Genomic DNA, 12,716 nt, shown 5'->3' on the forward strand with positions numbered 1-12,716 from the left:
CCTACAACCCTTTAACTACAAAAAACAACAGAGCAGGAAAGGAAAACACCAATATGGATTTCCTGTCCTGAGAGGTATCCCTGGTACAGGCAGGTGCTCATCTGAATAAGGGTGAGCTGATGGGGAGGGTATGTGAAGGAGTCTACAGAAAACTCCTTCAGACCACCTTAAGTGACCAGGCACAGCTCTCTCGCCCAGTCAGCCTTAAGATCCAGACCCACAAGGAATCCTGAGTGAAGGGAAGAGCCCTCACCAATGTACAGGACCTAGAAGGGTTAAAGAGGCCCGGAGGAGCAGACAGGAATCCATTCTATGCAAAGACCTGCTATGTGTGATGTCTGTGTGCTACCTGAAATTAAGGTGAGCTGCATTTTGTTTGAATTTTCTTTCACTGTATAAAAACTGCATATAAAGGAAACAGCCAGAGTCTGCTTCCTTATTCCTTCTGGCTATTTCCCAAGCTGCTAATCACCAAGTTTCCACACTGCTGCTTTGTGCAGGTTACTCCTATCTCTGTTAAAGATAGTAACTGCTGCGCCATGCTGGTTACCCATAGAAACATAGAAATGACGGCAGAAAAAGACCAAATGGCCCATCCAGTTTGCCCAGCAAGCTCCCACACTTATTTTCCCATACATAAGAACATAAGAAAATGCCATACTGGGTCAGACCAAGGGTCCATGAAGCCCAGCATCTTGTTTCCAACAATGGCCAATCCAGGCCATAAGAACCTGACAAATACCCAAAACCTAAGTCTATTCCATGTTACCATTGCTAATGGCAGTGGCTATTCTCTAAGTGAACTTAATAGCAGGTAATGGACTTCTCCTCCAAGAACTTATCCACTCACTTTTTAAACACAGCTATACTAACTGAACTAACCACATCCTCTGGCAACAAATTCCAGAGTTTAATTGTGCGTTGAGTAAAAAAGAACTTTCTCCGATTAGTTTTAAATGTGCCCCATGCTAACTTCATGGAGTGCCCCCTAGTCTTTCTACTATCCGAAAGAGTAAATAACCGATTCACATCTACCCGTTCTAGACCTCTCATGATTTTAAACACCTCTATCATATCCCCCCTCAGTCGTCTCTTCTCCAAGCTGAAAAGTCCTAACCTCTTTAGTCTTTCCTCATAGGGGAGTTGTTCCATTCCCCTTATTTTGGTAGCCCTTCTCTGTACCTTCTCCATTGCAATTATATCTTTTTTGAGATGCGGCGACCAGAATTGTACTCAGTATTCAAGGTGCGGTCTCACCATGGAGCGATACAGAGGCATTATGACTTTTTCCGTTTTATTCACCATTCCCTTTCTAATAATTCCCAACATTCTGTTTGCTTTTTTGACTGCCGCAGCACACTGCACCGACGATTTCAATGTGTTATCCTCTATGACACCTAGATCTCTTTCTTGGGTTATAGCACCTAATATGGAACCCAACATTGTGTAATTATAGCATGGGTTATTTTTCCCTATATGCATCACCTTGCACTTATCCACATTAAATTTCATCTGCCATTTGGATGCCCAATTTTCCAGTCTCACAAGGTCTTCCTGCAATTTATCACAATCTGCTTATGATTTAACTACTCTGAACAATTTTGTGTCATCTGCAAATTTGATTATCTCACTCATTGTATTTCTTTCCAGATCATTTATAAATATATTGAAAAGTAAGGGTCCCAATACAGATCCCTGAGGCACTCCACTGTCCACTCCCTTCCACTGAGAAAATTGTCCATTTAATCCTACTCTCTGTTTCCTGTCTTTTAGCCAGTTTGCAATCCATGAAAGGACATCGCCACCTATCCCATGACTTTTTACTTTTCCTAGAAGCCTCTCATGAGGAACTTTGTCAAACACCTTCTGAAAATCCAAGTATACTATCTCTACCGGTTCACCTTTATCTACATGTTTATTAACTCCTTCAAAAAAGTGAAGCAGATTTGTGAGGCAAGACTTGCCCTGGATAAAGCCATGCTGACTTTGTTCCATTAAACCATGTCTTTCTATATGTTCTGTGATTTTGATGTTTAGAATACTTTCCACTATTTTTCCTGGCACTGAAGTCAGGCTAACCGGTCTGTAGTTTCCCGGATCGCCCCTGGAGCCCTTTTTAAATATTGGGGTTACATTTGCTATCCTCCAGTCTTCAGGTACAATGGATGATTTTAATGATAAGTTACAAATTTTTACTAATAGGTCTGAAATTTAATTTTTTAGTTCCTTCAGAACTCTGGGGTGTATACCATCCGGTCCGGGTGATTTACTACTCTTCAGTTTGTCAATCAGGCCTACCACATCTTCTAGGTTCACCGTGATTTGATTCAGTCCATCTGATTCATTACCCATGAAAACCTTCTCCAGTACGGGTACCTCCCCAACATCCTCTTCAGTAAACACCGAAGCAAAGAAATCATTTAATCTTTCCGCGATGGCCTTATCTTCTCTAAGTGCCCCTTTAACCCCTCGATCATCTAACGGTCCAACTGACTCCCTCACAGGCTTTCTGCTTCGGATACATTTAAAAAAGTTTTTACTGTGAGTTTTTGCCTCTACAGCCAACTTCTTTTCAAATTCTCTCTTAGCCTGTCTTATCAATGTCTTACATTTAACTTGCCAATGTTTATGCTTTATCCTATTTTCTTCTGTTGGATCCTTCTTCCAATTTTTGAATGAAGATCTTTTGGCTAAAATAGCTTCTTTCACCTCCCCTTTTAACCATGCCAGTAATCGTTTTGCCTTCTTTCCACCTTTCTTAATGTGTGGAATACATCTGGACTGTGCTTCTAGAATGGTATTTTTTTTTTTTTAACAATGACCACGCCTCTTGGACATTTTTTACTTTTGTAGCTGCTCCTTTCAGTTTTTTTCTAACAATTTTTCTCATTTTATCAAAGTTTCTCTTTTGAAAGTTTAGCACAAGAGCCTTGGATTTGCACACTGTTCCTCTTCCAGTCATTAAATCAAATTTGATCATATTATGATCACTATTGCCAAGCGGCCCCACCACCGTTACCTCTCTCACCAAGTCCTGTGCTCCACTGAGAATTAGATCTAAAATTGCTCCCTCTCTCGTTGGTTCCTGAACCAATTGCTCCATAAAGCTATCATTTATTCCATCCAGCGTGTCCCGATGATACATTTACCCAGTCAATATTGGGGTAACTGAAGTCTCCCATTATTACCGCACTACCAATTTGGTTAGCTTCCCTAATTTCTCTTAGCATTTCACTGTCCGTCTCACCATGTTGACCAGGTGGACGGTAGTGTACTCCTATCACTATAGTCTTCCCCGACACACAAGGGATTTCTACCCATAAAGATTCAATTTTGCATTTAGTCTCATGCAGGATGTTTATCCTGTTGGACTCCATGCCATCCCGGACATAAAGCGCCACACCGCCTCCCGGGTGCTCCTCTCTGTCATTGCGATATAATTTGTACCCCAGTATAGCACTGTCCCATTGGTTATCCTCCTTCCATCATGTCTCTGAGATGCCAATTAAGTCTATGTCATCTTTCACTGCTGTACATTCTAATTCTCCCATCTTACTTCTTAGATTTCTGGCATTAGCATACAAACATTTCAAAGTTTGTTTTTTGTTTGTATTTTCATTCTGCTTTTTAATTCATAAGGATAAGTTAGAATTTTTTAGCTTAGCTGAGTTTTTAGTTATAGGCACTTGGACTACTTTTCTTATTATTGGAACCTCACTGTCGGGATGCCCTAATTCTAATGCGTCATTAGTATCCTTTGAAAATACCTCTCTCTCTGAATCATGTGCTGCTGAGCGACTATCGGCTTTCCCCTTTGTTCTAGTTTAAAAGCTGCCCTATTTCCTTTTTAAAGGTTAGCGCCAGAAGTCTGGTTCCACCCTGGTTAAGGTGGAGCCCATCCCTTCGGAAGAGACTCCCCCTTCCCCAAAAGGTTCCCCAGTTCCTAACAAAACTGAATCCCTCTTCCTTGCACCATCGTCTCATCCACGTATTGAGACTCCGGAGCTCTGCCTGCCTCTGGTGACCTGCGCGTGGAACAGGGAGCATTTCAGAGAATGCTACCTTGGAGGTTCTGGATTTAACCTTCTACCTAAGAGCCTAAATTTGGCTTCCAGAACCTCCCTCCCACATTTTCCTATGTCGTTGGTGCCCACATGCACCACGACAGCCGGCTCCTCCCCAGCATTGTCTAAAATCCTATCTAGGTGAGGCGTGAGGTCCGCCACCTTCGCACTAGGTAGGCAAGTTACCAGGCGATCCTCACACCCACCAGCCACCCAGCTATCTACATTCCTAATAATCGAAATACCAACTATGACTGCCGACCTAACCCTTCCCTCCTGGGCAGTAGGCCTTGGGGAGATATCCTCAGTGCGAAAGGACAATGCATCACCTGGAGAGCAGGTCCTTGCTACAGGATCCTTTCCTGCTGAACCTGGTTGATGCTCTCCAATCATGAGACCTTCTTCCTCCAAGGCAGCACCAGGGCTGCCAGTCTGATGTTGGGACTTGGCTACTATGTCCCTGAAGGTCTCATCTATATACCTCTCTGTCTGCCTCAGCTCCTCCAAGTCTGCCACTCTAGCCTCCAGAGATCGGACTCGTTCTCTGAGAGCCAGGAGCTCTTTGCATCGCATGCACATGTACAACTTCTCACCGGTGGGTAAAAAATCATACATGTGACACTTGATGCAAAAGACTGGGAAGCCCCCCCTCTTGCTGCTGGACTGCTGCCTTCATCTCAATTTTGATCAGTTCCTAGTTAAGTTTTAGGTTGCTATGGGAGTAGAAATGTGTCTAACGTCCTTTAAATGTATTAGTGAATTCACTATATGTCTGGTAGTGGCCTACCGGGGTCTGATCAAACTCTCAAAGTTTTTGTTGTTGATTTTTTTGGGGTTTTTTTTTGTGAAAGTGGCACCTGCCTATAAATTAAAGGATGAGCTAGGGGTGGGTGGGTGGGTTGGGAAATACAAACAGTCTAACTTCAGTTAGTCAACCAACCAGAGTAACTCACTGCTCTCTTAATTAACAAAATGTTGGTACTTATTCAAACCAAATCACATTACCTCAACACCCTTCCAAGGTGAGAAAACTGAGCTGAACTTTTCAATCTTTTTACTTAGATATACACTGCTCCTAGCTTATTTCTAGCTTCTGGCTACTTTTGGGGGGGGGGGGGGGGCTGTTTTTTTTTTTTTTGTTTTTTTTAATACAAACACTCAGTTCTGCTTACTAGCTGCCTTATTGACTGACTATTTAAAAAATACAAACAGTCTAACTTGTTTCTTCACTGCCTTACTGACTATTAAAAGCACAAACACAATAAATAATAACTTTGCCCCAATACTTTTAAAAAAAGACAATGTCCCAAGCAAAAACTTACTGATTCCTTTCAGCCACCAGCAAGGTGATCCTCTCCTCTCAGTGCTCCCATGGAAAAGGTTTGCTGTTGAACATAGATCATTAAAACCTTTCAAGTATCTGAAAGTCTGTATAATATCTCCCCTGCTCCGCCTTTCCTCCAGGGTATACATATTTAGGTTCTTCAATCTCTCCTAATAAGTCATTTTATGAAGACCTTCCACCTTTTTGGTCACCCTTCTCTGGACCGCCTCCATCCTGTCTCTGTCCCTTTAGAGATACGGTTCCAGAACTGAACACAGTACTCCAGGTGAGGCCTCACCAAGGCCCTGTACAAAGGGATCATCACTTCTTTTCTCTTACTAGATATTCCTCTCTCTATGCAGCCCAGCATTCTTCTGGCTTTAGCTATCGCCTTGTCACATTGTTTCGCTGACTTCAGATCATTAGACACTATCACCCCAAGGTCTCTCTCCTGCTCCGTGCACATCAGCCCTTCACCCCCTATCGAATACAGGTCTTTTGGATTTCCACACCCCATATTTGCATGACTCTGCACTTCCTGGCATTGAATCTCAGCTGCAATATTTTCAACCACTCTTCCAGCTTCTATAAATCCTGTCTCATTCTCTCCACTCCTTCCAGCGTGTGCACTCTGTTGCAGATCTTAGTATCATCCACAAAAAGACAAACCTTACCTTCTATCCCATCCGCAATGTCACTCACAAAGATATTGAACAGGACCAGTCCCACCACCGACCCTTGCGACACTCCGCTCAACACCGCTCTCTCTCTTCAGAGTAAGTTCCATTTATCATCACACATTGTCTTCTGTCCATCAACCAGTTTGCAATCCAGGCCACCACCTTGGCACGCACTCCTAAGCTTCTCATTTTATTCACAAGCCTCCTGTGCGGGACTGTATCAAAAGCCTTGCTGAAATCCAAGTAGATGACATCGAGTGCTCTTCCTCGATCTAATCTACCCCCATGCTTTATGGTAAGGGTAGTAATATTTACAATCAGACAATGCTGCTTGAACATGCTTTGCTTTTGGTCTTGGCCATAGAAGCAGTTTTTCCCCTAATATCTGCATATCAGAACCCAGAACCGAAAAGTCTGGCACCAGCATTGGCTGTCGTATGAATACAATTCCCCTTTTTAATTACGCCATTGAAGCAGAGAGCAATATTGTAGTTGCACCAAAAGTCATCAAGGTGAATCAGTTAATGTTAGTAATGCTCATGCCTTCTGTTAAGGGTAGTAACTGCTGCTCCATGCAGGTTACCCCCATGCACCCTTTTCTTCATTTCCAACTCTAAACTTTAGGGATCCACAGTGTTTATCCAGACCTTTTTGAATTTGTTTACTGTTTTCATCCTTACCACCTCCTCCGGAAGGGCATTTCAGGCATCCATCCCCCCTCTCCATAAAAAAATATTTCCTCATGTTGGTTCTGAGTCTAACCCCCTGGAGTTTCATTTCATGACACCTAGTTCAATGATTTCCGTTCCAATGGAAAAAGTTTGAAGTTCGCACATCATTAAACCTTTCAAGTATCTAAGGTCTGTATCATATCTCCCCTGCACCTCCTCTCTTCCAGGTTATATGTATTCAGATCCTTCAGCCTCTCCTCATAAGTTTTCCAATTCAGACCCCACATCATTTTGGTCACCCTCCTCTGGACCGCCTCCATCCTGTCTCTATCCTTTGAGATATAGGCTCCAGAATTGAACATAGTAATCCAGGTAAGGCCTCGCCAAAGACCTGTACAAAGGCATTACCACTTCCTTTTTCTTGCTTGTTATTCCTTTATCTATGCACACCAGCATTTTTCTGGCTTTAGCTATTGCCTTGTCATATTGCTTCCCCACCTTCAGATCGCCAGACACTATCACTCCAAGGTTCCTCTCATAGTCCGTGCACATTAGTCTTTCACCCCCATCAATTACAGTTCTTTTGCATTACCACTCCAAAGAAAGAAATACAAACAACATTTCTTGGGAATGCGAAAAGATGTTTTAACAACTTTTTAAGAACACATTTCTTGGAGTCCCAATGGCTTTAAGAAGAATCCTTCAAAGTAATTGCACATCCAAAGGAACAATAAAGAGAAAGAGAATAGCAGTGGAATGGAGATCAGGATAAGAGAAAGGAGGATCAAGAGAAGGGGTATGAAAGAAAAGATGAGAATAAGTCATTAAGGGGAAAAATCCTTACAGTCGAGATGGCATTAACCATGCCATTTGTTATCTGGTCTTGTCGCATATGCTTCACCACATCAAACTGGGCCGCTCGCTGCTTGGGGATAATCTGATCTGCAATCTTCTTCATCTCAGAGTTAAACTTCTTGAACAAGTCCTCAAAGAGCAGGGAAAGAAGCTGCAAAATCAATAGTTTCTATAGATTAGCGGTGTTTTTACATAGCACTATACAAAGACAGTAACGTGATATAACTTGTGTTAAGCACCTCATTGTAACAGGTAAATGAAGTCCCTGCTTTAAATAGCATAGGTAATGGAGGAGAAAAGATGACAAACAGGAAAGGAAAGATAGGAGAGGTAAGAGAAACATTTAAATATCTCCAAGGTTTCCATGCACACGAGCCTCTTTCAACTGAAAGAAGGATCTAGAATGAGGGTAAAAGAGGGTAGACTCTGGAGCAGTGGTTCTCAAACTTTTTTTCTGTGGGGACACACCTGACAGATAGTTCTCACATGCATGACACACTGAATACATGACAGTCACAGGGCTAAATGTAAATACGTACTCTGCTTCTATAGGAACCGCCTCAACAATGGGTCAGAGCAGAACTGGGACATTCCCCCTACAATGCACCATACAAAAGAGATAGTTCTGGTGTCATCTCAGTAACAGAAACAAAAACTCTCCTCCCTACCAGGCACATTAGCCCTCCTTATGAAAAGACAATTTACCTCCAATGTATGTTCAACTGTAAAAACACAACAAATACGATTGATATGAATACCTACATGCTAGTAAAATACCTCACCTCAGTCACACACAGAATCGACCTTCACCAAGTACAGAAAGAAAGCAAATTACAAATATGGAGACAGAAACTGGAATGGAAACCCAAAAAAGCCACTCTGCATTCAGTGCAAAACTGGAGAAATGGAAACAAATATAGCACCTAATAGACTCCTAGGATCTGCAATAATGCACAAAACATTACACCTGCATTGTGGAATGCACTCAAAGAGTAAGAACCCTACCTATGAAAAGGCAATGCTACAAATATTTAACCAGGCCCTAAACACCAATACACCTTCTATTAGAAAATCAGAACAAGCCAAGCTGCTATAGATCCCCATACAAACTACAAGCCTGCAGAATACACTTATCTGAGTCACAAACAGACCCTCACCAAATCAGAATAAAGTGACTATCAAGCTAATGTTTTTGTTTTTCCATTGTCGCACTGCATACACTCAGTATGGCTCCTTGCTGTTTCCAGTTCAGTTTTTGTCTCCACATTTCTACTTATAAATTCCTCAAGAAATATAAAATAATAAATCTAAAACTAGAATAATAAATTATTAGAAAGGGAATGGTGAATAAAACGGAAAATGTCATAATGCCTCTATATCACTCCATGGTGAGGCCGCACCTTGAATACTGTGTACAATTCTGGTTGCCGCATCTCAAAAAAAAAAAGATATAATTGCGATGGAGAAGGTACAGAGAAGGGCGACCAAAATGATAAGGAGAATGGAACAGCTCCCCTATGAGGAAAGACTAAAGAGGTTAGGACTTTTCAGCTTGGAGAAGAGACAGCTGAGGGGGGATATGATAGAGGTGTTTAAAATCATGAGAAGTCTAGAACGGGTAGATGTGAATTGGTTATTTACTCTTTCAGATAATAGAAAGACTAGGGGTTACTCTATGAAGTTAGCATGTGGCACATTTAAAACTAATCGGAGAAAATTCTTTTTTACTCAACGCACAATTAAACTCTGGAATTTGTTGCCAGAGGATGTGGTTAGTGCAGTTAGTATAGCTGTGTTTAAAAAAGGATTGGATAAGTTCTTGGAGGAGAAGTCCATTACCTGCTATTAAGTTCACTTAGAAAATAGCCACTGCCATTAGCAATGGTTACATGGAATAGACTTAGTTTTTGGGTACTTGCCAGGTTCTTATGGCCTGGATTGGCCACTGTTGGAAACAGGAAGCTGGGCTTGATGGACCCTTGGTCTGACCTAATATGGCATTTTCTTATGTTCTTAATATAATAAACTGTTTCAAAACAGCTGATAAACAGAATATCATCCAATCATTAAAACTGATAAAAAAAATTATTATAAACTCTCCAAATACCAATACAATATTTCAAACAGCAGACATCACATAATACCCAATTAAAATGACCATCAATCAAGAAAGAATCACTTTAAAAAAAAACACCTTACTTACCCTCTCTCCAGCAGTTCTCCTACTCCTTTCCCTTGTAAGCCAACAGCACACACCTGAAGCAGAATGACTGCTGAAGCTCTGTACTCATGGACCTCTTCCTTAGGGCCCACATCTAGTCTCACTCACACACACACACACACACCAGTCACCTCCCTGACCAGTCTCTCTCTCTCCTTCCCACACCAGTCACCTCCCTGACCAGTCTCTCTCTCTCTCCTTCACACACCAGTCACCTCCCTGACAAGTCTCTCTCTCTCCCCTTCACACACCAGTCACCTCCCTGACCAGTCTCTCTCTCTCCCCTTCACACACCAGTCACCTCCCTGACCAGTCTCTCTCTCTCTCCTTCACACACCAGTCACCTCCCTGACCAGTCTCTCTCTCTCCCCTTCACACACCAGTCACCTCCCTGACCAGTCTCTCTCTCTCCCCTTCACACACCAGTCACCTCCCTGACCAGTCTCTCTCTCTCTCCTTCACACACCAGTCACCTCCCTGACCAGTCTCTCTCTCCCCTTCACACACCAGTCACCTCCCTGACCAGTCTCTCTCACACACACACACATGCTTTCTCTTACTTACATACACAGTCTCAATCACACACTTTCTCACACAGTTACACAGTCTCAATCACACACATGCTGGTTTCTCTGTCTCACTCCCTCATCCCCCTCCCCAGCACACATGGCAGCTACAGTATGAGGCATCCTGGATCTGCACTGGGTATTTGAGAAGGGCAGCTGGTGTGCCACTATTAAAGCAGAGTCATGACAGGCTGAGAACTGCAGGAGTGACTTCCCCCAGCCCCACAGGGCTAAGACAGCACTCAGCTGTTTTCCTGTGCTGCGATCCTAATGTTGCAGAGCAGAAGGGCAATTAGCTGAGAACACAGCCGCGGGGATTTCCTGCCTCGTGACTTTCGAAGAAATCTGGCGATTAGCCCCCTGGATCTGCAGCAGGGAAGGACTGCCTCAAAAAGGAGACATAATACATCATATACTTCATCCACCCTCAGGATATTCGAGATTCAATCAGCGATGTGGCACCAGAGAAGTGCTATCCTCATACAACTCCACCAAATACGTAACTGCCCACCTCTTCACCACACTGTCAACATAACTCAGACACTGAGGGGTACATTCGATGGAGTTTGGCTGGAGTTAGGTGCCAGCGAAATAACACCTTGTAACAGTGATCTTGGAGGCTGGCAAAAATAGAGCACCTACCAGTACAAAGACAGATGGAATCCCATGTTCCTTCTCTCAAGGACTCCCCCAAATCCCTTTCCTAGGCTCAGACAGACATAGTAATGTTTATCTGATAGGGAGCTGCAAAACAAGTCATGTTTTGGACACTAATCCTCTCATTGAGTCAGCTTGGCTACAATAATTCTCAAATAGGGATTTCCCATCTCTTAAAGCATTCTCTCTCAGTAGTGTCAAAAGGTAGTGACTGAGTTGCGCATATTTATATACCATTCCTTTGCCATGTTTCAACCACTCCAGATCCCAGACCTACCGACAGTGCCTAGGGGCAGCAAAACCCTAAATCCAGCACTGAGTTAGCTGAAGTAAAAACTTCAGATAACAGTTGACAATAAGGCAGCCTGAGAGGATCTCAGCCTACAACAATCAGGCCAATGCAATACAGTCTGCTCAGCTCAACACACCGAAACCCATGATTGGACATGCGTTTTGGACTCGCATCCACAACCCCTTATGCTATAAGGGGATTAGTGCATCCAAAACACATGTCCAACCCCCCGCGAAGCTAACAGTCCTCATCACATGCAAATGTATGTTCATGAGGCTATTAGCTATTCTCCCCCAATTTAAAAATAAAAACCAAAAACCACTGTATGCCAGACATGCACATTTTTACTCTCAGAAATTAATGCCTGCCCAGTTAGGAAAAGGGGAGCTCATAAAATCAGCTGAAAATATATTCTCACAGCTTCTGCTATCAATCTCTGAGTAAGCATCAAATAAAACCTCCTAACCAGTGTTTCAAAACTACACTCGCCTGGAATGTAAGGTTTTAATTGCTGGCTGAGAGATGGCCGCATCCAGCCCTGATTGGGGTCTGGAGGATGAGGAGGCACAGTGTGCAGCAACAGGGAGGAGAATAAGAGGAGAAACTGAGGTGAGAGGACTATGGGAAGCAAAAGGCTCAGGAGAAATGTGTTTTCACCTTGGTGAGGAAGCCACAGATGAATTTTCAAATCCCTTCTCCAAACAAGCACATTATTTAGGCCAAGGTAAGTGATTAAAAGGAAAGGAATGGGAAGGCAGAGATAACGTTCAAAAAATATTCAGGCCAAGGTTTGTTGAGAAGCAAGAGCACCAACAGAGAAAACTATACACTTTAACCACTGGCACGTTATCAACTGGTTTCCATTGTAGATGCTGATAAAAGAAATACAGAAATTAAGCTGCTGAAATATAGTTTTGCCAATTAGCTTAATGTCAGAAAATTCTAATTAGAGGCCTGTTGATTGCTATTTAGTGTCTAAGGCATTAGAGTGCCAAATTCTGCCTTTCACACAATCTGGTTGGAAAAATTAAAGACATAATTACATTATCAGAAGAGCTGGGATTAAGTAATCTGTGAAGAAAAGGCAGAAATCCCTTGCTTTCCAGGGACACTCCATATCTCGCTCAGACAAAGCAAGCAGCTTTAACAACAAAGAATAGGGTAATGCAGAGGAAATAATAAACACATCAAGGGAAGAGAGAAAAGCTAGGTGAAGAGAATAAACTGGCACATGCGCTACCAAATCTCTAGTGGCAATGTTTGACGAGGAAGCTCTGGAAACGGATTTGGCCGAAGGATACAAATCTGTTATCTGAAGCTACTGCACATTTCAGACTTCTTTTTCCCATAGGGGGTGAAATTAGCAAATATTGTTTCTCCTTTTTT

General features: G+C 42.6%; 1 protein-coding gene across 3 annotated transcripts in view; it reads right to left on the reverse strand.

The window, feature by feature from the left end:
• Positions 1-12,716, reverse strand: part of POLR3B (RNA polymerase III subunit B) — a 527,519-nt gene that overhangs the window by 292,819 nt on the left and 221,984 nt on the right. For all 3 annotated transcript variants that reach the window (XR_003856035.1, XM_029597388.1, XM_029597387.1), the window contains one exon: positions 7,584-7,745. Coding sequence is in view for 2 of the 3 variants with exons in the window: in XM_029597388.1 (XP_029453248.1) it covers positions 7,584-7,745 (162 nt within the window). In the remaining variant the exon portion in view is untranslated. The remainder of the gene's footprint in view (positions 1-7,583; positions 7,746-12,716) is intronic.

This window comes from Rhinatrema bivittatum, chromosome 4 (assembly GCF_901001135.1).
Source record: "Rhinatrema bivittatum chromosome 4, aRhiBiv1.1, whole genome shotgun sequence".
Lineage (NCBI taxonomy): Eukaryota > Metazoa > Chordata > Amphibia > Gymnophiona > Rhinatrematidae > Rhinatrema > Rhinatrema bivittatum.